The 25756-nt window shown below is 41.6% G+C and overlaps 2 protein-coding genes across 7 annotated transcripts in view; both read left to right on the top strand.

Moving 5' to 3' along the window:
• Positions 1 to 18902, top strand: part of SLC7A13 (solute carrier family 7 member 13) — a 39628-nt gene extending 20726 nt beyond the window's left edge. Inside the window, exons 2-6 of the mRNA XM_055124430.1 lie at positions 2364 to 3049; positions 6712 to 6843; positions 13962 to 14323; positions 16788 to 16880; positions 18708 to 18902. Coding sequence (XP_054980405.1) covers positions 2364 to 3049; positions 6712 to 6843; positions 13962 to 14323; positions 16788 to 16880; positions 18708 to 18902 — 1468 coding nt within the window. The remainder of the gene's footprint in view (positions 1 to 2363; positions 3050 to 6711; positions 6844 to 13961; positions 14324 to 16787; positions 16881 to 18707) is intronic.
• An 844-nt stretch (positions 18903 to 19746) lies between these two features.
• LRRCC1 (leucine rich repeat and coiled-coil centrosomal protein 1) overlaps positions 19747 to 25756 on the top strand; it is a 31057-nt gene continuing 25047 nt past the window's right edge. For 2 of the 6 annotated variants that reach the window (XM_055129244.1, XM_055129242.1), the window contains exons 1-4: positions 19747 to 19892; positions 21894 to 22099; positions 23010 to 23075; positions 24263 to 24430. In XM_055129244.1, coding sequence (XP_054985219.1) covers positions 19810 to 19892; positions 21894 to 22099; positions 23010 to 23075; positions 24263 to 24430 — 523 coding nt within the window. In that variant the 5' untranslated portion in view covers positions 19747 to 19809. Of the gene's footprint in view, positions 19893 to 21893; positions 22100 to 23009; positions 23076 to 24262; positions 24431 to 25756 lie in introns of those variants that run through there. The other 4 variants (XM_055129245.1, XM_055129246.1, XM_055129247.1 and 1 more) reach the window with 4 other exon arrangements.

Raw genomic sequence — 25756 nt, 5'->3', positions numbered from 1 at the left:
CTAGATTCATAGACTGAAGGGAGTGTTAAAGCCAAATATTGAGATCTCATCGACTAATACCTGGATTATCTTGATTTGTTTATTTATTTGCTTTTTGGGGTCACACTCCGCGAGGCTCAGGAGTTACTCTTGGCTCTGCACTCAGGAATTACTCCTGGCAATGCTTGGGGGACCATATGGGATGCCGGGGACTGAACCCAGGTCCGTCGAATGCAAGGCAAAGGCCTTCCCTGCTGTGCTATCACTAGGGTCCCTACCTGGATTATCTTAAACTAATATCCATGTTCCATGCCCTGAGCGACAGGACAGCATTTTCACAGCCGTTTTCTAAGCCCTAAGTTACAAGGTGTGGGCAACCACACAGTTACAAAGCAAAGCTTCAGGACTAGGAAATCTTCAGTCTCCTAGTCTTGTCTACCTATATGCGGGACCTTAGGGGTACTCAGCCTTGCACCCAGGTGTATGGGAGTGAATATCTAGCCCCCAAAAGGCAACAACTACCAAGAAAAGTCAGATCCTTCCCGGCCTTCAGTAGAGCATCTTCCTGTCCTGCTCCTCTTGGATCTCTCACAGAGCTGTGGACCACCCTACATCCCATGCCAAATGGGTTACAGCAGAAATAGCGGCCAGACTCTTTCTTCCGCCTCCACTTAGAGTGCAAAGGCCCGTGCAGCTCCCGATTTCAGACTAAAAACTGGTACGGGCTGAATGATACTGCAGTGGCGGGGTGCTTGCCTTGCATGTGTTCAACCCTGGCTCTATCTTCGATAGCCCAGAGTGTCCCCTAAGCTCTGCCAGATGTGGCCCCCAAAACCTAAAACTGATGGGCAGTGTCCACAAGACCCACTGCCCTCCCACTCCTCCCCCAACCCCCGCCCCACACTCTTTCCCCGATCTGCTTGCAGCAATCAGCCCCCAGCCCTCTTACATGTGTTTGTATGAACACAATGGTACACTATGCAGATATGGGGGAAAATCAAAATATATTACTCTGGAAGGGATGACAATATATATGACTCTGGGTCTTGCTAAGCAAAATGAGTCATTTTGAAAAAGACAAATACCAGATGATTTATTCTTGCATGTCAGGAAAAGGATCAAAGCGGGAGAACAGACAAAACCAAAACATATTCTCAGGCTTTGATTTCAAAATGAAGTGACAGGATGGGGAGCAGAGAAGGATTTGAAAGAGTGGAGAGAATCCCAAGGACAGTCATTGTGCAGAGCTATTGGTATTCAGGTGTTAGGTGTGTTGGACAAACATACTGAAGAAACGCAAAATTGTAACTGTAAAAGATTTACAGTCTTAGAAATGGACTTTTCTTTGATAACAAAAATGTAATTACTTGTTTGAGGGTGAAAATTCAGCAGCCAGCGGCCAGGACATAGTACAGCAGTTGGGCACATTTGGAGCATGCACCTGACTTGGATTTGATGCAAGAATGATATGGTCCCCGGAGCACAGCCAGGGGCTTGTGTAGAGTCCCTGACTACCAGCAGGGTGGCCTCTGCCACCCCCAGGACTAGGAGTCTGAGCAGCACCACATTCACAAGCCCTTTTTGGAATTTTTGGAATCACCAGACTGGTGGGCAAGAATCACCAGTGGGACCCCAGGACTTCCTGAGTACTACTTGGCACCCCCACACACACTTCCCACTCCACCCCTCCCAATTTCAGAGTCCAAGTGCTAACCATTACACCATGGAATCTAAGGGTGGAGATCAATGAAGCTACATTTTCATAGAAAAAGTGCTTCCTTGAAAATTTTTTTCTTTCATTCCCAACTGGACTGGAGGGATAGCATAGCAGGTAAGGCGTTTGCCTTGCACGCGGCTGACCTGGGTTCAATTCCTCTGTCCCTCTAGGAGGGCCTGGCAAGCTACGGAGAGTATCTCACCCGTATGGCAGAGCCTGGCAAGCTACCCATGGCATATTAGATATGCCAAAACCAGTAAAAACAAGTCTCAAATAGAGACATTACCTGGTGCCTGCTCGAGCAAATCGATGAAATCATTCCCAACTAGCTGTGTCTAGCAGATTCGATTGCACATAACTTTTTAAATGCTTAATGTGTGAACACTGAACACATTAATGTTTGACAGATTAAATGTTTTAGCACATTAAATGTTTATATATTAAACATGTAAACTCTAGTCCTGAGATCTCAAAAAAATTTTAACCTGTACGTTAATGGAACAAAAGGCTCTGAGACTTTAAACTGATATTTCTACCAGGTCAACACTGCGCTGAAAGAGAAGAGAAGCGGAACACTTACCTACAAGAAGACTGCCTCAAGTTTTCCAGACCAGTAGCCAGCAGCAAAAATTCTCAATCCAAGTTAACTTTGACAATTAAATTTCAGATTCAAGACAATGCAAGGTCCTCAGCTTCAGAGAGTAATCGGGTATTTCCATGGAACAGTATTTTTATTCAGTATCATAATCGGTGCGGGGATATTTATTTCTCCTAAAGGAGTTTTGAAATACTCCTCCCTCAACGTGGGGGTCTCCCTCAGTATCTGGGCCGCCTCTGCCGTCGTGTCGATGATGGCAGCTCTCTGTCACGCCGAGCTGGGCACGACCTTTCCAAGAAGCGGAGCACAGTATTTTTTCCTCAAACGCTCTCTGGGCCCTCTGATTGCTTTTTTTAACGTCTGGATTATCCTCTTTAGTGCCCCAGCAGAAAACGCTGCCTTTGGCTTATTGCTCGCAGGGTATATTATACAGCCTTTCTACCCGGGATGTTCCGTTCCTGCACTGCCCAAGAAATGTCTGGCTTTAGCCATTCTGTGTTGTTTGGGGATCCTGAATGCCCGAGGAGTGCGAGGGATCACTTGGTTTCAGACTGTCACGACAGCCGTGAAAATGATGGTTCTCTGCTGCATCTCTCTAACTGGAATCGTGCTGTTGGTGAGGGGGAGGAAAGAGTACCTGGCCAGGTTTGAGAAAGCTTTTGAGGGTGAAATTCCGGACACCTCGCAGATTGCAGAGGCCTTCCTCCAAGGATTATATGCATACGGGGGCTGGGGAGTCCTTGTGCAAATAGCAGGTAAGATAAAAATTTTTTTAATTCGAAAAATCAGCCTTAGATGACAATGAAGATAGATAAAAATTTACTTGCCTTCAGTTTTAAAAAAAAAACACTACATTGCTTTTGATATTATGTGTTTCTTGTTTCCTGGTTCATCTACTACGTGGAATGCATGAAACTCTACAAAGGTCACTTTTCAAAGTTGGGAATTAAAATTTTTTGAGTTTTTGTTTTTTTTTTGGCAATCAAAACAAGTGAACACAAAGCTAGAAGAGCACAAAGATTCCCTGCGGCTGCATTCTTTTATTGAAAAAATTAATTCAGTCTTAAAATCTTTTTCTTGGAGTGGAGCAAGAATGCAGTGGACTGTTAGCATGCATGTGGGAGACCCAGGTTCAATCCCCTGCACTACACAGTTCCCTGAACACCCCTGGAAGTGAATTGAGCATAGAGCCGGGAATTACCCCCAAACACCACAGGGTGTGGCCCCAAACCAATAAAAAGAAATAGAAAAGAAAAAAATCTTTTTGGTGCTATTTTTAATCATTGGTTCATCTTATGAATTATGGAGTCTCAGATGCTTAGTTTCATTATTTTTGTGTGTTTGGGAGCCACACTGACTAGTAATACTCAAGGGGATGCTTCTGACTTTGCACTCAGGAATTATTCTGGACAGTGCTCAAGGAATCATAAAGGATGCCAGGGATTGAATACAGGTCAGTCACATGCAAGGCAAGCATCTTACCCACAGTACTCTCTATCCAGTCTCTAGTTCCATAATCACATTCCCTGCATCCACCACCAAAGTTCCAAAGCAGCTGCCCGTCATTAAGAAGATCTCTACCCATTCCTTCTACTCCGTCACTTATCCCTTTCAAAGTTACCATAGATTTTACCTAGTTTAGGAATAAGTTTTGTTGTTTTCTGTCAATTAATTTGTATTCATATTTTACATGAGTAAAACTATCCAATAATTGTCTTTTACTAGCTTACTTAACTTACTATGAACAACCAACCTAAAATCCATCCACTTCCAGTGAGCATTGGAGTAGTTTGTCGTTATTATTATTGAGATTTGAGAGCACTTTATGTACTTTATGTATTAGCCCTCTATCTGATATACATGTGCAAATATTTTCACCCTAGGAGTGGGTGTCTTTTTATTTTAAACTTCATTCCTTTTGCAGTACAGAAGCTTTTCAGTTTGATGCAGTCTTGTTCGTTTATTTTTACTTTGCTTCTGTTTTTTGTTGCTTTACAATGATTTTTCATTAAAGATTCCTTTGAGCCTTTGAGGTCTTAAGAGAGTCCTGCTCATGTTTTCCTCAATGTAGTTTAAAGAAAGATTTAGTATAAACATTAATCCCAAAGATACACGTTGTTCACTAGTCACAATCAGGTAACAACCTACTGCCCAGCAGAGTAAGAGCAGATAAAGAAATTGTAGTGTATATACACAATGGAACTGCAGCCCAGCCATAAGAAAAGATAAAATCTAATCTAAAGAATTAGACAATTCTGGAGCTGGAGAGAATGCTTATCAGATGCTTGCCTTGCACCCAGTTGACCTGGGTTCGACCCCCAGCACCCTTTGTGGTTACCACAGCCCCTCCAGGAGTGATTCCTGAAGGCAGAGCCAGGAGTAAGCCATGAGGACTGTCAGATGTGACCGGAAAAAAAAAAAAAGGAAAGAAAAGATAAAATCCTGCAGTTTGCTTCAATTTGGATGGAATAAGAGAAAGTTATGTTAAATGAAGTGAGTCAGAAATAAATAGACAAATCTAAGAGGATCTCTCATGGAGCAGATCTCACATGGAGAAATATTCAGGGATTGAGGCGATTATCTTGCACGCAGACAACTCTTTTTTACTCTCACACACCACGACCTAGTAATACACAGTAGTGCCCCCTCAAGCACTACTCAGAGTCATATGTGATTCCTGAGAATTGAGCCAGAAGTAAGCACCACCAGGTGAAGCCCTAAAACCCAAACCCCAAACCAAACAAAAACAACAGATGGTTCACTTATATGTAGATTATAAAGAAACAACATAAAGAATTAGACAATCCCCAATCGAATCAAACAATGAATTAATAAAACTGTCATCTGAGACTGCTTAAGGCAAGAAGGAGAAGAAACTTCCAGATAACAAATTTTGGCACTCTGTTGATGGGCATGGTATAAAATCATGGCCAGATTAAGAGAATAATATTGGTTTAGATATAATAATTTTTCAATAGGAGCAATAGAAGAGGAAATAATAAATAATAAATTAGATGGCCATATTTGGCATTATATTTTTTCCTTTTCTTTCTTAGATATGGATACCTAAAATATCAGTGGTAGAGCTCACTTTTTTCTTTGATTAACAAGAGGAAGACACAAATTTTCATACCAGTTACCTTTCTTCCATGTAAGAAGACTGCTATTCTTCCATTTTCACTCTTGTAAATTTGTTCGCGAGATTTTTAAAAGCTAGAGAGATAGCACAGTGGGTAAGGCATTTGCCTTGCACGTAGTTGACCCAGGTTCAGTCCCCAGCATCCCATAAGATCGCCTGAGCATCTTCAGGAGTAATCCTTGAGTGCGGAGCAGAAGGAACCTCTGAGTATTGCCTGGTGTGTCCCAAGCACCCCCTCAAAAATATAAAAGGGATTTTTAAGACAAAGTCATTTGGGTGTAGCCTCTGGGGTCTTTCCCTGCAACTCTCAGCCATCCAATCAACAGTTCAATGCAAGGGTCCCAAAGATGCAATGCTGCACAGACCCTGCGGTGCTGGGGAGTATCTGCCACCAGAGCAGGCCTTGGAGACCTCCGGGGTTGCACCCACTAACATTCAGGGGCTGTGTGCTGCTAGGTACCAGCTCTGTGTTGGCCACATGCAAGGCATGTACTCTAAACACTGTACTATCTCTTCGGACCCAATGATAAAATTTTTAATACATGTTTTTTTGTTTATAAAACTACAATTAAATCTCTACTGTATCAGACTAAGGATATTAAATTTTACATTGTTTTCAGACTTGAAATTTTTTCTCCATTTCAAGGGCCAGATACATATTTTTCTGTGTTTCTCTCTAAATAAATATTGTCTTATGTTTATACTTGACTTTTCAGTCAATATGAGGTAGCTGTGTAGTGCAAGTTAATAATTTAATTTTTATCTTCCAAATAAATACTGTTAATTTTATTATTGACAATATGTTCTCAGATTTAATGCACTATTACATTAGACTAGAGACTTAACCCAAGTGGGGAAAGAGAACAAATGTCTACATATCTCAGAATAAGTCAGAATATTGTGATAAGATTAACCATTTAACTATTTTATTCCTTCATTAAATATATTTCTAACATGTTGATCACAAAGTCAAGCATAAGCCCCTCTTCTCCTGCCCAGAGTGCAGGAGTTTTGAGCTTTTCTCTGCTTTTCAAGTGATTCATGATGAGTATCTCAGGGATAGAGTATTCAACCCTCAGAATTTATCGCCATTCCCTGACTACGGGAATCAATAATTCACCAAGGATATGATAAACATTTTAAAAGTAAGCTATCTCAATGCTTTCTTTTTCCATTATATCTTATTGGAAATCACTTTCAAAGGTTAAATAATGTCACTTTTTATAAGTGATTTATTTTGTATTGTGTTCATTTGGGGTTTTATTATTGTTGTTGCAGGAGATCTAAAAGAGCCTAGTAAGAATATTCCCAAGTGTGTGATCACTGCACTTACCTTTGTGATGCTCCTCTACATATTAGTTAATGTTTCTTACTTGGCAGTCCTGACTCCAAATGAAATCATATCCTCAGGTAAGGCTACTTAAAACCAGATGAAAGACACTCAACTCCATTCTCCTGAATAAAGGGGGGGGGGCTCTATTGTATGGTACATATTTTTATAAAACTTAAAATAATTGTATTCGATTGGTTCATGTTTTATCTAAAGATAAAATTATATATAAACTTTAAACACCAAAGTTTATGTATTTACTTTAGAGCACATACTTGTATCACTTGTCATCCCATTGATCTTCGATTTGCTGGAGCAGGCACCAGTAACATCTCCATTAGTCCCTGTCACGTGCTAGTGCAGCCCAATGATATCTGCTTGCTCCAGGAACAGGAAGAGCCTCAAGCTGTTCATTTAGGGTTTTGATGAAGAAGTCTGACCATATCATTGGTAGGCAGCCACTCGGTCTTTTGACATCCCGTGGAATCCAGTCGGTAACAGCTTTAGTCCAGTGGTCCTTTCTGAATTGCATTACCTGTCTGACCCATCTTATATTTGACACTTTGGCAAATAAGACAGTGTCCCTGATTCTTGATCATCGATGGAGGTCAGAACTCCAGATTCCTTCTCTCACTTGAGTGAAATGTGGTACTCCAAGCATAGCTCTTACAATTACTCTTTGGGATACCGGAATAGTATTCTCATCCTGTTTGCATAGAGCCCAGGTCTCTGAGGCATATGTTAGTGCAGGAAGAATGGTGGAGTCGAAAAGATGTGAGAGGTTCTTCGTCCTCTTAACCACTTCTTGAAGGTGTTCCACAGTGCTCTCTTCCTCCTGCGCAGTTCTGGCACCAAGTCGTTCCTCAAGTTGAGTTTTTGACCCAGGTACACATAGCTGCTGCATTCAGAGATGTTTGTTCCATTGAGAGCAAATGGAAGGTCAGTAACTAGTTCATTTTTTCATGAACATTGTTTTGGTGAGATTCAGATGCAGTCCCACCTTTCCACACTCGTAGTTGAAGTCGGCCAGCACTTGTGATGCTTGGCTAATTTTGGTGTTATTAGAATGATGTCATCAGGGAAGCAGAGGCGGTGTAGTTGCTGACCATCTATCTTCACTCCCATTCCTTCCCATTCCAGTCGCCGCATGACGTTCTTGAGGGTGGCACTGAAGAGTTTCGGTGAAATGGTATCACCCTGCCAAACCCCTCTCTTTACATCAATGATCACTTCCTTGTAGAATGGTGAGATCCTGGTGGTGAATCCACAATACAGCTCTTGGAAGATCTTGATGTACTGAGTTTGAACGCCCTGTTTGGCTAGGGCTTTAATGACTGCTTCAGTCTCAACAGAATCGAAGGCCTTTAAATCGATGAACGTTAGAAAAAGCGGCATCTTGAACTCTCCCGAAACTTCAATGAGTTTGGTCACTGTGTGGATATCGTCGATCATGCAAAATCCTTTTTGGAACCTGGCTTGCTTGCATGGTTGTTCTTCATCTAGTGTTCTGCCTATTCTATTCAGGATGACTCGAGTGAACAACTTGTAGATGACAGACAACAGGCAGATTGGGCGATAATTGCCAATGTCGTGGATGTCTCCCTTCTTGTACAACAGAACAGCCCTGCGATTTTTCCATTAGGATGGAAACTTGCATACGACTGGTAGCGTGTGAAGAGCCGAGCCAGTATATTGACGAGTACTGGTGGCAGATTCTTCAGGTGTTCAGGTCTGGCGTTGTCTGGAGCAAGTGCTATGTGCATCTTTACTGACAAAATGGCATGTCGGATTTTGGAAGGGAGGACGTTGGGAATGACATATCCATCCTGCAGAATTTGTTATGTGGACAGGTAGACGTGGCTGTCGAAGAGATCTGAGTAGATGTCATGAATAATCCTCTCCATTGCCCTTCTGGAAGATGTGATAGATCCATCAGGAAGTCAGAGCTAGTCATCTTGATCTTGAAGTTGGCAAAGGACAGGCGAGCATTGCGAGTACTTTTCCCGGCTTCTGCCGCATCGGCCAACACTGCTGCTCTTCTGTCTTTGAGGTCTTCCTTTATATCTTCTCTGCACAGCTTTGCAAGCTCAGACATTAGCGTGTGGTTGCCTGAGGCTCAGGCCAAACCACATTGGCGAATGAGCTTAAGAGTTTCCAAAGACAGGTGTCTGTTTGTGGCTTTTCCATTCTCGGCATTCTTCATGCAGTCATGGAGGTGCTGAACCAGTCGATTGTATTCCTCATCGATGTTGTCAATGACGGCATCTTCCCATATTGCCGCAGAAGCACTAAAGAGCTCCCAGTTGGTGGTCATTCTGGGAGTTCTCTTCTTAAACTTAAACTTTGCAGACCTTTCTCCCATTTTCTGTTCTGTGAAGTAGAATTCTGCACAAAGGAGACGGTGATCCGATCCTGTTTGGAATTTTGGGACAACAGCGACATCGATCAGACAAAACCTTCAATTGAATACGATGTGGCCAATTTCCTTGTGAAACTGTCCACCAGGAGACTCCCATTTCCAACGTTTAGATTTGGCCTTCTGGAACTGTGAGTTACCATGGATGGTCTTGGTCGACATAATGAACTCAGACAGTCTCTCTCCCTGATCGTCCATTCTAGGCCATAGGACCCAATATGGAGTTTTCGGGAGACCTTCTTGGTCCTATCTTGGCATTAAAATCACCAACCAAATGATCCTGTAGAAGGTGTGGTATTCTTTATAGAACTTCTCCAGCTCCATGTAGAACTTCCCAATTTCTTCTTCATTGTAGTTGGATGTTGGTGCATAGACGACGAAGGTAGAAACTGCCGGCAGTGAGCCACATCTATTCAAGCATAATCGTCTGATTCAGGTTGTTAGACTTTGAATGAATCAATGCTCATGACCAAGTTCATGTTGACAAGGACACTGATGCCACTGATGTCTCTGTTGTTGCATGTCTCGAGGAACAGTTCTTCTCCGGTGTCGAAAATGGCATGACATGATCAATGCCTTCTTGTTTCGGTCAGACCAATGATGTACTTGATCTTCTGCGCTTGTATCATCAGGTGCTTGATGGATGCTTCTGATGTCAGCATATGTGCATTGAAAGTACAGACAGTCATTTTAGTCTTTCTTCATTTTGGAAGTCTAGTTCATCCCTGAGATTTTGTCAGCCTCTCCTTCCTCATCCTTCTTAACACTGCCATATTTGGGGCTCTTTCGGTGTCAGATAAATGAGACCCATTGTTGTTACTGTTTTGGGCATATCAAATACGCCACAGGTAGCTTGCCAGGCTCTGCCATGTGGGCAGAGTACTCTCAGTAGCTTGCTGGGCTCTCTGAAAGCGATGGAGGATTTTAGGGTGGCCTCCAATCATCCTTACAGGTGTTTCCATGGTTCACACCATATTTGAAACCCAACAAATATGGTGCAAAAATTATGGAAAATGGGTATTAAGTGTCTTATGCTGTGTTGCGTGGCCACTTCAGAAAGCGGCCTGGAGCATGATGGTGGCTGGGTAGAGCACACACTAAATCAAATAAAGTCTGGAAAGAGAAATATGGAAATTACTAAGACATGAAAAAGAAAAACATATGTTGAACTGCCCTTCCATGCCTGCAATAAATCCTACTTGGTCATGATGTTAAATATTGTAATGTATATTGCTAAATTTTTAATTGTTGGTTTTGATTCACTAAGATTTGAGTTGTTTTTGTTTTTCAGCATTTTGAGTCACACCTGGCAATGCTCAGGGGTTACGCCTGGCTCTGTACTTAGGAATTACTCCTGACAGTGCTTAGAGGACCATATGAGGTGCTGGGGATAGAACCCTGGTCAGCCTCATGCAAGGCAACTGCCCTACCCGCTATATTATCACTCCAGCCCTCACTAGGATTTTGTAGAGAATCTTCAAATCCATATTCACTGGGGATAACTAGTTTGTAGCTTTCTCATTTCTTTTTTCTACTTTTGGCTGAGCATTCTGTGTTAGCGTTGTCACTCAGTGAATTTCGGTGACTTCTACGGGTCTTCCCCATTGTGTTTGCTGTGCTCCTGCTGTATTGGGGGGGGGGTGAATCTTTGTAGTCAGCATACTGTGACCCCCAACCCTGAGAAAAAGTTGCTCTTTTCCTTCCCTACTTCACCCAGACACAAGAAGTGTGATGTTCTAGTGTGAGATTTGGTGAATACAACTGTCCGTGTTAGCTGGTGCCAGGTGATGGGGGTTTTGGAAGTAAAGCAGAGTTTCCTATTCTTGGTTTTTAGGATTCTCTCTATCTTTGGTATGTTCTTTCTTTTTTAAATAAAAAAGTGTAAAAACATGTTTTGGAACAGTTTTGGAGCTTGGGGGATTTTGTTCATTGTTGTTATTGCTGTAGTAGTTTGGAACACTTTGACCTTCCCGGATCCTTTATAAGCTTAGGAAAGTTCTCAGCTACTGTTTTTCCCCTTAATTTATTTTTCTTAAGCAACTATGTTGTTCATAAATATTCAGCTATGTTGTTCAAAGTTATTGCAAGTAGAGCTGAGATGGAGAAGGGACCACCAAGTAAATGATGCTTGGAGGGCTCGCTCAGGATAAGAGATGTGTTCTGAAAGTAGACTATGGACAGAGCATGATGGTCACTTAGTACCCGTATTGCAAACTATAACACCCAAAAGGAAAGAGAGAGTAAAAGGGAATATACCTGCCACAGAGGCTGCAGGGATAGTGTGGGAGTGGCGGGAGGGATACTGGGAACATTGGTGGTGGACAATGGGCACTGGTGGAAGGATGGGTACTCAATCATTATATGACTGAAACGTAATCACGAAAGTTTCTAAGTCTGTAACTGTACCTCACGGTGATTCATTAAAAATATAAATAAATACATACATAAACAAATAAAAAGTTATTGTTAGTAGAGATGTTTCAGTCATTGCATGTTCCAAAACCAGCATAGCCCTCCCTCTACCAAGGTTCTTCTTTCTTGCCTGTTGCTAGCCTGCCTCCTTAGCAGGCACATAACAAATTTATTTCATATTTCCTGCTCCACCAAAACTTTAAGAAATGGTAAGTCAGAGAATAAATTTATCAGAGAATAAATCAATATTTATCAGAGAATAAATCAATAAAAGTCAATTGGTGGTCATTAGTTGCTATATGACTTTAAATAATAATTCTACATTTTTTCTGGAATCCCTATGTGAAAATGTCATTCCACTTAATAATGTCCTTTACACACACACACACACAGGGATTGGTGAGGTTGTAGAAAAATTTAAACCCTTATCCATTGCTGCTGGGAATGTAAAATAATTAATATGTCTTTAAAAGCCAATCTTAGGTTCCTTAAAAACCTAAAAGTCATAGACTGACCTTATGACCCAACAATTCAACTCTTAGGTATTTAAATACATATCCAGAGTTGAAAACTGAGATTCAAATAAATGCTTGTATGAATTGACCATCCAATAATACAAATACAAGTACTATTATTCTTTACGAAAGTCAAAAGGTTGAAATAATTTGAGTTGGGGCCAGAAGGATAGTACAGAAGACAGGGCATTTGCCTTGTGCACGGCCAACCCAAGTTCTATTCCCAACGTCCCATATGTTCCCCCAAGCACTGCCAGCAATAATTTCTGAGCACAGAGCCAGGAGTAAGCCCTGAGTATCACTGGGTATGGCCCAAAAAGAAAAAAAAACTAATAAATAAATAACTTGAGTATTCATTATGGATAAATGAATTATCAAAATGTGGAAGATATACACACAAAATGCTATTCTTCCTTTGAACAGGAATGAAATTCCAGTACACGCTACAACTTGAATTAATTCACATTTTCTTTTTTTATGCAAGTATCATAAGTACTGCATTTTTTATTTTAATGAATCATTGTGAGATACAGTTACAGACTTACAAATTTTTGTGACTATGTTTCAATCAAACAATGTTGAAGTACCCATCCTTCCACCAGTGCCCATTCTTCACCACCAATGTTCCCCGTCTCCCTCCCGCCACCCCCACCCCTTCCCACCCCCTGCCTCTATGGCAGACACATTCCCTTTTACTCTCTCTCTCCTTTGAAGTGTTATGGTTTGCAATATGGGCACTAAGTAGCCATCATGTTTGGTCCATAGTCTACTTTCAGCAGGCATCTACCATCCCGAGTGATCCCTCCATCCATCATTTACTTAGTGGTCTCTTCTCCACCCCACTTGCCTTTTTACCCAGCACACAAGATCAGCTTCCAAGCCTTGAGGTCACCGTCCTGACCTTTATCTCTACTATCCTTAGGTAATTCACATTTTTCTAAGTGAGACAAACTAGATAAAAGAGAATAAACATTATATGATAACAATTTTGGTGGGGGGATTGGCTCTTGGGTCAGTGTTCAGGGATCACTCTCGGCTTGGGGGTTTATATAGAGTGCCAGAGGTCAAACCTGGATTGGCCTTGAACAAGGCAAATGCACTACCCAGTGTTCTATCTTTGTAGCCCCTATATAGATGCACATATATGGAGTGTCCAATAGACCAATTCATAGAGAATGAAGGTAGAATATAAGTTATCAGGGGAATGAGTTAGGTGAAAATAATAAGTTATAACTTGACAGGTACAAGATTATATCTAAAATCCTGAAGAAGTTTTAGAAATACTGGAGATGATTGTATAATATTTTTGATGTAACTAATACTAATGGATTAACATTACAAATTGTTAAAGTTGCCAATTTTATATTGCATTTACTTTACCACCAGAAAAATTACATAAATATTACGTGTAACAAATGTTGTATGAAGAACAATGTAACAATGCATTTAAGACCAATAAATTGCATCTAGCACTACTGAAATAGAATGCAGGGTGACAAACTGAGTCTTATTGTCAAGATTAATTTGACATCTAACTACAATTAGTTTGTAAATCAGAGAATCCCAATCAATAAAAAAAATCAACTGGTATTTTGTACTACATTAATATGAAAAAGGAAAATATCACTTTATAATGTTGATATGTTTTAATGTGTATATTTTTGAAAATCTAATACTCATGATTTCAAGTAAAATAAGGGTAGAAGGAAGTTCCCTTCTCTTGATTAAGGTAATTACAGATAACTTACAAGCTCATTATTGTTCCTAAGTTTTGTAATTATGTTAAAGTTTCTATATGGTAGAAATTTTTATCACTTACTGATTTTTCTCTTTTTTTTCTTCTTTCTTTTTACAGAAGCTGTTGCTGTCACCTGGGTCGATAGAGTAATCCCATCCATGCAATGGGTCATTTCAATTGGTGTTTCTTCTTCAATATTTAGTTCCCTTAGTTGTAATATATTTTCAACAACAAGGTTATTTTATGTTGCAAGCCAGGAGGGTCAACTACCTTTGATTTTTTCATCCCTCAATATTCACGCCTGTCCAATCGCAGCTGTGATTCAGCTGCTCATCTTTTCCTGCTGTATTGTTTTTACTTCAGACTTAATCGTTTTGGTGAACTATGTGGGATTCGCAAGCTGGATTCAACTTGGGCTGATGATGGTAGGTTTACTTAAGCTGAGATTCAAGGAGCCCAACCTCAACAGACCTTATAAGGTAAATCAAACCCCCTCAAGAAAATATTTCCTTCTTCTTCCTAAAGAGCATTTTAGCACTATTAGTGACTGTTCTCCAATCTTTCTAGGCTACTGGAAGCCTGGTTCAAGAACACTTCATCTCTATATGTTTTCTGAGTGTTGACACATAAGCTTCTTAGTTCATTTTCCATTTGAAATCTCAGGAAAGAATGTGCAACTCTGGGAATTGCTAGGGTCAGCACAGGAATCTTAGTATCTCATTATAATCATGGCAAAACAACTAGCAAAACTTTAGTCTGAGGGGTCACATGTAGGGTGTGCAATGTTTTCTCTAGATCTCCGTGGAAGAGGGACAAATTTCCCAGACCTGTGCCCTCTTTATGATATTATATTGAATCCCATCTAGCGAGACGGGTCTGCCCAGTGTCTCTTGAATTTATGAAAAAGCTATGTGATAGATATTTTGGATATATGTGTGAATTTACTTATGCTCCAAAAGTTTGCTTCAGATGCAAAATATCAAAGACAGACTCAGGGGTGAGTTTTCTGTCAATTTCTCAAATAAGTAAAACCTCTGTTTGCATTAAGTATGCCTGAAGTGATTCATACAAGTCTAGACAAGAATTTTTTCCTTAAAATTTTTTACTGTAGTCCAACTACCTATACGTTGTGAATTTAATAAAAATACTGTTTTTATTTTATTATTTTTTTGCTTTTTGGGCCACACCTGGTGACGCACAACGGTTACTCCTGACTCTGCACTCAGAAATTACTCCTGGCATATGGGATACTGGGAATCGAACCTGGGTCAGCCATGTGCAAGGCAGCCGCCCTACCCACTGTGCTATCACTCCAGCCCCCAACTCTAGTTACTCATTTCTATATTTATTCAACCAGGAGGTTAAGTGGGATATTTTTACATAATATAGTAAGTAGTCTTTTAATATGTACACACACTGAAGAAAAGTCTCTCTAATATTGTATCAAGAATAATCGTGTTTCTAGGTAACATTTTTTTACAGATAATTGGACTTTTGTCAAGTCATCATCCTTTTCAATATGAAATTTCTAGAAAGTTTAAACTTTGTAACTAGTCATTTAACTGTAACTATGGCTTATGGTGAGCATATTTCACTATATATATGTATATGTATATATATATATGTAAGCCATTATTAGGCCTGTAAATTCCTTTTGAAATGATGTAAGTTCTATACAACTCTTGTTTTACCAATAAAGCAAATTCTACAAGCAAAGGGCCTTTTAAGTTATGTATCTTAGATATGGCAAAATATGGCAACAGAATATTTACAGGAATATCTCAGCAGCACACAAAATGTAGGAATGGACTAGAAATTCAAACTTAAAAATTAAGTAACAACATAGTTAAGAGCTGAGATTTTCAAACTCTAGTGTAAAAAAAAAGGAATAACTTGAGGATTTCTTTCACAAGCAGAATTCCTAGACTTCAACTTGAGAGATTCTAATTACTTGGTTTAGAATCAAAAATCTATACTTAAAGACTAAAAAAATAGTGATTTTTTAATAAATTATTCAATGATTCAATAAAAGTGTACTATGAAGATACTTTGTGAAAAACACTAGTTGAAATGCCTAAAAGACATGTAAATAAATTTATCATTGCATCATCAATAACAACATAGACTAAAAGGCAAGAGAGAAATGTTAAGCAAAATACAGTGATACTAATTATAATAATGTTTAACTGAGATTTATTGCTTACTTAATACAAAAACATATAACTAATAATATAAATTCACATGTACATATCATCTTAACTGCTTGTAAGTGAAGAGTCAGAATCAGAAAAAGTTATTCCAAACCCCATGGTCCTTCTATACTTAAAATGGATTATATAAGGATAATATATTCGGTTGATGTCCAAAAAATCACTAATTTTAGCATTGCTTGATTAAGATAGAAAATTTAGACAAAGTTTTATAGCAAAAAAAAGTTTATGCGTATAGTGTGAAATGTTTCAGAATTTCTTCATCCAAAGATGGAATGAAGGAGCTAGAGATATGGTTCAGCAGGCAGGCAGAACACTTGCCTTGCATGCAACAGTCCTGGTTCGAATCCCAGCATGACAAATAGTCCCGGAGCACTGGTAAGATTGCTCCATGAGCACAGAGTGAGTAGTCAACCGTGAGCACTCCTGAATATGGCCCTAAAATAAACAAGGAAACAAACAAAACTATGAGTAAGCAAGCAGTATGAATAGCTGTAAATAGTAGGGTCTCAGAAAAGAAACTAACAAGTAAAAGTCTTTTATTTCATTGTGTTATAGATCTACCAAGATTCTCAGCAGATAATTTTCTTCTATGTAAAAACAGGAAAATTTGGCATTTTTAATCCTTTAAACATGACCAATATCCAACAAATGTTTGTACATTTTAAGTGTTTTGTACATTATTATTTATAAAATTCTCCAAGTCCTCTAATAGTAATTTTTTTCCCCTCAGGTGCGGTTGCCTTTTATATTTGGAACAATAGCTGTATCTTTGTTCTTAGTTTTGACACCAGTCATCAGGTCTCCTCAGATGCATTATATCTATGTTCTTCTTTTTATCTTTAGTGGTGTTTTGCTTTATTTTCCTTTTGTTCACTTCAGTTTGTGTTCTACATACTTCAACAAGATGACTTGCTTCTTACAATTACTACTGAATGTTTCACCTGTGGATGACATTGATGAAAATACTTTAGCAGATGGGAGAGCATTGCAGAAGAATTCACCTGAAATTACAGCAGATAAAGAATAAATGATGCTTCTTCATCCTGGCAAACAAAAATCATTAAAAGTATCTTCCTGTTGGAAGCCTACCTTATTAGCAGAGAGGAGAAGGCAGCTGGGATAGAGACGGGATCACTAAGAAAATGATAGTTGGAGGAATTGGTTGGGAGGGAAGATGTGTGTTAGAAGTAGATAATGGACCAAACAGGATAACCTCTCAGTATCTGTATTGCAAACCATCATGCCCCAAAGAAGAGAGAGAGTATGGGGAACAATGCCTGCCATGGAGGCAGTAGGAGGGTGGGGAAAGGGTGGGGGAATACTGGGGACATTAATGGTGGGGGATGTGCACTAGTGGAGGGATGGGTGTTTGATCATTGTGTGATTGTAACTCAGACATGAAAGCTTGTAACTATCTCATGGTGATTCAATAAAAAAAAAAAGAAGAAAAAAAAAGTATCTTCTTCAACCAGACTAACACTCCTTATGTGTGTGTGTGTATGTTTACACAGAGTGTATGTATACACACACACATAATATTATCTCTAATGTAACCAGAAAATTTAGCTTCTTTTATATGTAATTGAATCCTTACTTCAAAATTAATACATGCCAATCCTTGGGAAAATGCACAAATCTTCGAGGAGATGCAAATCAAAACAACAATGAGTTATCATCTCACACCACAGAGAATGGCCCACATCCAAAAGAACAAGAACAACAAAAGCTGGTGTGATGCGGGGCATGGGGGGGTGTTGTTGGGGCAGGGACTCTCATTCACTGCTAGCCAGAATGTTGACTGGTTCAGACTTTTTGGAAAACAATCCTCAAAATAACTAGAGATTGAGTTTTCATATTACCCAGCAATACTGTTATTGGGAATATACCCTAAGGGCCCAATAACACAATGCAAAAAATCTACCTGCAATCCTATGTTCATTGCAGCAATATTCACAATAACCAGAATCTGGAAACAACCTGTGGGATGGTGCTGCTCAGGGCTTACTCCTGACTCAGGGATCACTCTGGTGAGGCTCAGGGGATCATGTTCTGTGCCTGGGATCAAATACCCCTATCGAAAGCATGCAAGGCAAGTGACTGACCCTCTGTATTATCTTTTTGAAACTTATTATTCAATTGAATAAACAAAATTCAGTTTATTTTATGAGAAATGAAATATTATATAGTGAAGGACAGAACTGGGATTTTAGTCATGAGACGAATGTAGTATATTCACATTGATTTTTAATGATGCTCACCTGAAACTTTATAATGCAATGTTATATCCATAAAAAGATGAAAATAATATGCAAAAAAAAAGAGCAGGAATCCTGATCTTGTTGATGGTTCTGAGACTGCTTCTGTTGCAGAAAATGTATAGTGAGTGCTGTAGATATTTAAAGATACACCATTGTCTGCTTTTAAGTGGCTTTGATGATTTTGCTTAATTATGGAGAAATAATGACTGACCTAAATAAGCTTTTAGCTTCCTTTGAGGCCACTGTTTATTTTTTATTCTCCAATCATGTAATTTGGAAATTACTCTTTTCATAGCTTTGGAGTCTTCTGTTTTCTGGCTAGCAGTTTGTTGATTTTATCACTTGAAAAGAGCAACTATTCATACTTTGCTCTTGTCTTGTTTTTCTGGCAGTTCTTCCTTTCTCTGGAGCCTGCCTCCCTGCCTCTAATCTGTTGCTCCCTCTGGTGTCTGAATGCTGAGCCTCAGCCCAGGACGCAGGAGGCACTTCTCAGGACCCTTGCTCCTTCCTCAAATTCTGTGCCTTCTTTCAATGCTGAAGAGCTGGGCTGGCCACAGCGAGCCACTTGGATGATGGTTACTGGGTAGCAATCTCTCCAGCGGGGCACTCACCTTAATGGTGTTATTTTTCTACCCGCAAAGCCTTTCATCTCTTTAGTACTCCCCTTGACCCAACAAGGCTGTTGAAACAATTTCTTCGAAGATACCATCCCAAAACCACAGCAAAGGAGGCTTAAAAGTTTCTGTGCTAGACTAGGGACGGAACCTGATAGCGTCGTCTCAGTATCTGCATTGCAAACCCTGATGCCCAAAAGGAGAAAGAGAGTCAGAAGGAAGATGCCTGCCCCAGAGGCAGGGGGTGGATGGGATGGGGGTGTCGGGAGGTATACTGGGGACATTGGTGGTGGAAAATACGCACTGGTGGAGGGATGGGTATGAATGAATGATTGAATCCATTCCGTGTATGAAGGAAACTCAATCCTGAAAGCTTTGTAACCGTATCTCATGGTAATGCAATACAAATTAAAATATATTTTTGTGCTGCTTTTAACACTCCAATGCAGATCCAGTCACATACTGACAAATGTTTGCCAAATTCAGTGCAGGCAGGAGGGAAAAACAGGTACTTAACTTTTCCAAAGTACCGTTAAGGTATCCGCAATGCAAATATATATATTCAAAACTCATACAGAACAGCCACAAAGGACCGTCGTTGTTCACCATCCCCAAGTCTGGAAGATTTCACTTGAGCACAAGCCCCAAGCTTCAAATAACGAGAAGAGAGGGAGGGAAGAAGGGAGAGGAGGGGGGTGAGAGCGCTGCTGGCTGCAAGGCTCGGCCCCTCCCGCCTGCGCGGGAAACAGGCGAGCGTCGGTTGACTGGCGGGTCCTGGGCCCGCCCCCGCGGCCGCACTTCCGCTGGCCGGGGTGCGTGTTCCGGGCTCCCGGACCCGCGCTGGGCGCCGGTTAAGATCTCGCTGCCTCGGGTCGGAGCCATGGAGTCCCAGGTGGAAGCGGAAAACGAGGACGGCGACAGCAGCTGCGGAGATCTGTGCTTCATGGACAAAGGCTTGATCAGGTGCCGCGGCCGCGGCGGCGTCCCGAGGCGGCGCCCGCCCCGCGCCCCGCCTGCCGCCCGATCGCGGGGTCGCACGGAGACCCGGTCCCCGTGGCTTTGCCCCCCCGGACTCCTGGGCGGCGGGCGCCCGCGCCGCGACCATCGGAGCCGGCCTCCCTCCGCCCCCCCCATCCCCGCCCCGTGCCCCCTCGCACGGTGTCCCGCCTGGGCTGGCCCCGTGATGGGGGGTGGTGTGTGTGTGTGTGTGTGGGGGGGGGGGTCTCCGCTTCTCTGATCTAGGCTGCTTCTCTTGAGGAGCAGGGTCCGGTCCGGGTGAGGGGGGCGGGGCGTGTGTGTCGTGGCCTCCCTTCTCTTCACCCGCTGCCTCATTTCGATCCGTTCATGCACGCTGCTTGACCCACATCTTCAAGCGCTGCCCAGCTGAGCTCAGCTGTCCCGCCTGCCGTGCAGCCTCCGGCTCTCCTAGGCGCCGCTCCCGCACGTTTCGCGTGTTTTTCCAGCGTATTCTTGTTTGCTTTGCTAATTTGGGCCACGCCCCGCGGTGCTCAGGGGTTCCTCCTGGCTCTGCACTCAGGAATCACCCCCCGCGGTGCTCAGGGGTTCCTCCTGGCTCCGCACTCAGGAATCAACCCCCCCCCCCCCCCCCGCGGTGCTCAGGGGTTCCTCCTGGCTCTGCACTCAGGAATCACCCCCCGCGGTGCTCAGGGGTTCCTCCTGGTTCTGCACCCAGGAATCACCCCCCGCGGTGCTCAGGGGTTCCTCCTGGCTCCGCACTCAGGAATCACCCCCCCCCCCCCGCGGTGCTCAGGGGTTCCTCCTGGCTCTGCACTCAGGAATCACCCCCCGCGGTGCTCAGGGGTTCCTCCTGGTTCTGCACCCAGGAATCACCCCCCGCGGTGCTCAGGGGTTCCTCCTGGCTCTGCACTCAGGAATCACACCCCGCAGTCTTCAGGGGAACCCTATGGGATGCTGGGGATCGAACCCGTGTCAGCCGCGTTTGCGAGGCAAACGCCCTCCCTCCCCTCCCCTCCCCGGTGTGCTATGGCTCTGGCCCCTCGAGTTTATTCTTATTTTAAATTCCGCTGTGCTAGCTTGGAAGCAGACCGCGACTGTGTTCTCTTTCCTTCCCAACTGCCCGACTTCTCTGGGTTCTGATAGTTGAGGACAGCCAGCCACAGCACAGTGTGACGTTTGACTGTCCGTGTCCGGGCTCCTGGCCGCTCCCATCCAGCACCGCTGACCTCTGTGCGCTGTCCTAGGTGTTTGGGTCTGTAGTCTCCAGGAGATTCAGTTGGAAGTAACAGTCATTGAGAACCTGAAACGCTGACTTCATTTTAGAGGGCAATGCATGACCCGTTTTTAAAGGATGGAGAACTTTTCACTAGAAACAGCAATAGATGTTTAAGTAGGTTTGCAAACTGGGCTTAGCCATTAGAAACAGTGAATAAAAGATTTATAAACCTCAGTATCAGATCTGGATTTATGCCCCGTCAGATAACGACTACAAGAATTTGGGCTAGTTATTTAATTTATGTTAACTTCAGTGTTCTCAGGATGCCTTCTGCTTAGAATTGTGAGGGTTTAACAAGATTGGAAAACAGAATTTGAGAGGGTAGTTGATTTACTTGAGTATAGTCCAGAGCGAACGTGAATGGGATATTACTGCCTTCACTCCTTCACTCCGAACTTATGACTGTATCCCTCCATTATATAGAAGTCCGAAATACTCGGGTCACTTGCTTTATTTCAGTGTGTGTATGTGTGTTTTACTTATTTAAATAGTCCAAAATACCAATTCATGTTGCAGAAAAATTGGGGTTTGTGTTATGAAGCATATATCTTGAGACATTTCAAGACTATCACAAGTAGATAGGATTTTATTATCAAATGCAGAGCACATACTAAACATCTATAAAGCTATTTGATAAATTTTAATTATTTGGTTATGATTTTGAGATGCATTTGGGGTGCTTGTCTTAATAGTGTGATCTTCTTTTGTAGCATATCAGAGTTATCTTTAAATTCAACCCTTAATGGCATCAATCTTCACTGCAATAACATCTCAAAGATTGAAGCCATCGACCATGTTTGGAACTTACAACATCTAGACCTGTCATCTAATCAAATAACTCGAATTGAAGGGCTAAACACACTGACAAAACTAAGCACTTTAAATTTGTCCTGCAATATGATCACAAGAATAGAAGGTTTGTAAGTGATTTTTTTTTATTTATCATCTTGAAAAAGATGATTTAGGTCTTCTTCCTGAAAGAATGAGTCAATAATTTATAAACTTTATGAAAATGGTTCTAAAATCCGTTACATAAAAAATTTTATTAAGAAAAGTTTATTACTCGGGGCTGGAGAGATAGCACAGTGGGTAGGGCGTTTGCCTTGCACGCGGCCAACCCAGGTTCAAATCCCAGCATCCCATATGGTCCCCTGAGCACAGCCAGGGGTAATTCCTGAGTGCAGAGCCAGGAGTAACCCCTGTGCATTGCCAGGTGTGACCCCCACCCAAAAAAAAAGCAAAAAAAAAAAAGAAAAGTTTATTACTTCTTGTTGTTTATTGTTTGGTTTGGGGTCACACCCAGCAGTGCTCAGGGCTTGCTCCTGGCAGGGACTCCGGTGCCGGCTTGGAACCAAGGTCGGCCGCTTGCAGTAAAAGAGCACTGCCCACTCCACTGATTCTCCAGCCCTTTTATTACCTTTTAAAGCACTGTGCAAAATGCCAGTAAAACCGCTGTGACTAGTGTCAGACAGTAGATCTGCTTCTAGCTCTGCACTGTAGCACTCTCCCGTTCATCGATTTGCTTGAGTGGACATCAGTAACGTCTCCATTGTGAGACTTCTTATTACTGTTTTTGGCATATCAAATACACCACGGGTAGCTTGACAGGCTCTGCCTTGTGGGCGGTATACTCTCGGTAGCTTGCCGGGCTCTCCGAGAGGGACTGAGGAATCAAACCTGGGTGGGCTGCATACAAGGCAAATGCCCTACCCACTGCGCTATCGCTCCAGCCAGATCTGCTTCTAAACAGTCTGAAATAGTATTAGGATGTTATAAAATGCTAATCAACTGATTATTTGATTTCAAGAAAAGCTATTTTATTTTAGGACTTGAAGCACTGACTAATCTGACGAAATTGAATTTATCTTATAACCAAATAAATGATCTTAGTGGTAAGTAAATCTGCTTATGACTTTTATAATTATGAACGTTTGACACATGTAATGAGTAGATTGAGTTTGGCACATTTGAAACAAAATCTTAATTGAGTATTTGACCAAAAATCTCATTCAGAAAGGGTGGTTCAGTTATGATTCTCTTTGATTGGTGTTAACGTTACAGTTGCATAAAAAGGAAGAGTAAAACCTAGAATGATTAATGACAGAAAAGGTTAGGATAGGAAAGTACTACTTTGGGAGAGTCTGGGGTGGGGGTAGGGGAAGCAGTGTGCTCTGTGCTCAGGGATCACTCCTGGCAGTGCTCCTGGGATTACATAATGTGCCAGGGATCGAACCCAGTTCAGCCACATGCATGGTAGTCTCCCTACCCACCATGCTCTCTCTTTGGCCTAGTTAGGAGCTATTCCAGTAGTCTGGATGAGAGAGGATGGGGAGGAGCAGAGAGACGATGCAGGGGGTACCCCGTACATGCAACTGACCCTGCCTCTGAGCTCCTGAGCACAGAGCCAGGAGTAAACCCTGAGCACCACCAGGGTGCCCTCCACCCCAAAGGAAGGATGATGGGGATGTCGACCAGAGTGGAAACAGTGTAAATATGTTTGGCAAGTAGAGTTCATGGGACCTCTGGATAGACTGAGATGAGGAAATGGAGGTAGTGGAGTCAGCGATAATTAGCTGTTGGGTTTTCTCTGTGGTACTCAGAGGAGAATGGTTTTCTAGTGTAGGAAAGGCTGGGGGAGGGATGAGCTGTACTCTATGTCCACAAGTGAATGTACTGTATGTAATGAATGCCACATGTACTCTAAACGTTCTGCTCAAAACAAGAAAATGGGGGTGTTTGCTGATACCCAACAATTATGCATCGAGAGAGCTCATAGCTGTTGCTTTATGCTTATTCTCACATTAAATTCATGAATTGGCTGGAAGGTTCGTGTGAAGAGGACGATAGTCTGGAGCTTCTGGACTGAGGCCTTGGAGAGTCTGAACCTCCTTTTCTGCAGAATAACTTTTGACTCTGCCAGTATGCTTTTCTCCGAACGCTTGTCCGCAGTGAGGTCTCAGCTCTTCCCTTTGCCTCTAGGATTATCTATGTAAAAATTATCTCCAAATAGTTATAATTATGTTAAAAAGCTATTGGAAGAACTGCTACCATGACATCAAAGGAATTTTTCCTATTGCAGGTTTGATTTCTCTCCATGGGATTAAACATAACCTTAGATATATTGACTTACACAGTAATTTTGTAAATAGTGTCCATCACTTACTTAAGTGTACTGTGGGGTTGCACTTTCTGACTAACCTTATTTTGGAGAAAGATGGAGAGGATAATCCTGTCTGCCATTTACCAGGTATGAGCAATTAATGTAATACTTTTTGTAACTATTAATAGTTAACATGGCTTTGTTTCATGCAACTCCCTCTTATTTATCTAATGCTTTGTAGCTTCTTGTTATGTATTTAGAAAAATACAGTTGCGAGTTCTTTTAATACAGAGTATTTGTAATACAGAATGAACTGTTAAGTACTTACATGTAGACACACTTTAAGTTTGAGATGTGGCCTCAAAGTTCATCTTTACAATATATATTTTTTTTTATTGATTGATTTTGCTTTGGGGGTCACACCTGGAAGTGCTCACGGTTACTCCTGGCTTTGTGCTCAGGGATCACCCCTGGTGATGCTTGGGGGACCATCGGGGGACCGTATGGAATGCTGGGGCACCAACCTGGGTCAGCTGTGTGCAGGCCAAACACCCTACCTGCTGTACTTGCTTTGGCTCCCCATTATTATTTTTTATTTTTTTTTATTTTTATTTTTTAGAATGCTTTGCAGCGATAAAAACATGTAGAATCTCTTTAGCTATTGATTAGTCAATTATCTATAAGATAACTGTTGAGAAAAGGAAAAATAACCAAGTTACAAAATAGTATGTGCATTGCCTTATGTGTGAAGAGTACATTTTAAACATTTTTGTTTTGTTGAGTATATATATAAAACCTAGAAGTACGCATTTTATATATATATATATATAAGTATGCATGTATGTATACATATGCATGTATACATATGCATATATAGAATCATGTATATTATATCTAGAAGTATACAACAGATTAAATTATTCTAGTTCACAAACTACAGTATTAGGTGGTAGGAAATTGAAGTGTGGAAAGATAACTGGGAATCATAGCTGGGAAAGCTTTATCCTGTATCCCTTTTGAATTTTGTGCCATCTGTGTTAAATTATTAACAAAGTTTAGTAGAGACCACGAGTGTTGCTAGGAATGAGTCAAACTTAGGGCTTTGCACATACTTACCACTTTGAGCCATACCCCCTGGCCTATTATAAATGATATTTTTAAGAAGAAAGCAAAATCGTTTTTTTGGAAGGTTTTTTTGGGGGAGGGGAGTTGGGAGGGGCTACCTCAGGTGGTACTTGAGGCTGACTCTTGGCTCTGTGCTCAGAGATCACTCTTGGTGATTCTAGAGATCAAACCAGGGTTGATCATGTGCAAGGCAAGTGTCTTAGCCCCTGTACTGTCTTTCTGACCCTCAGCTTATTAGTGGAAATATTCCCCAACTGGTGGGCTGTTGCCTGCTAGATCGAGAAGAGTCAGCTGGCTGGGCATGTAAGAATACTTGCATTTCTTCAACCAAGCGGGAACGTTAGGATA

Source organism: Sorex araneus, chromosome 2, assembly GCF_027595985.1.
Source record: "Sorex araneus isolate mSorAra2 chromosome 2, mSorAra2.pri, whole genome shotgun sequence".
Lineage (NCBI taxonomy): Eukaryota > Metazoa > Chordata > Mammalia > Eulipotyphla > Soricidae > Sorex > Sorex araneus.
Note: the sequence above shows the minus strand (reverse complement) of the source record. Positions and strands in the feature narration are given on the sequence as shown.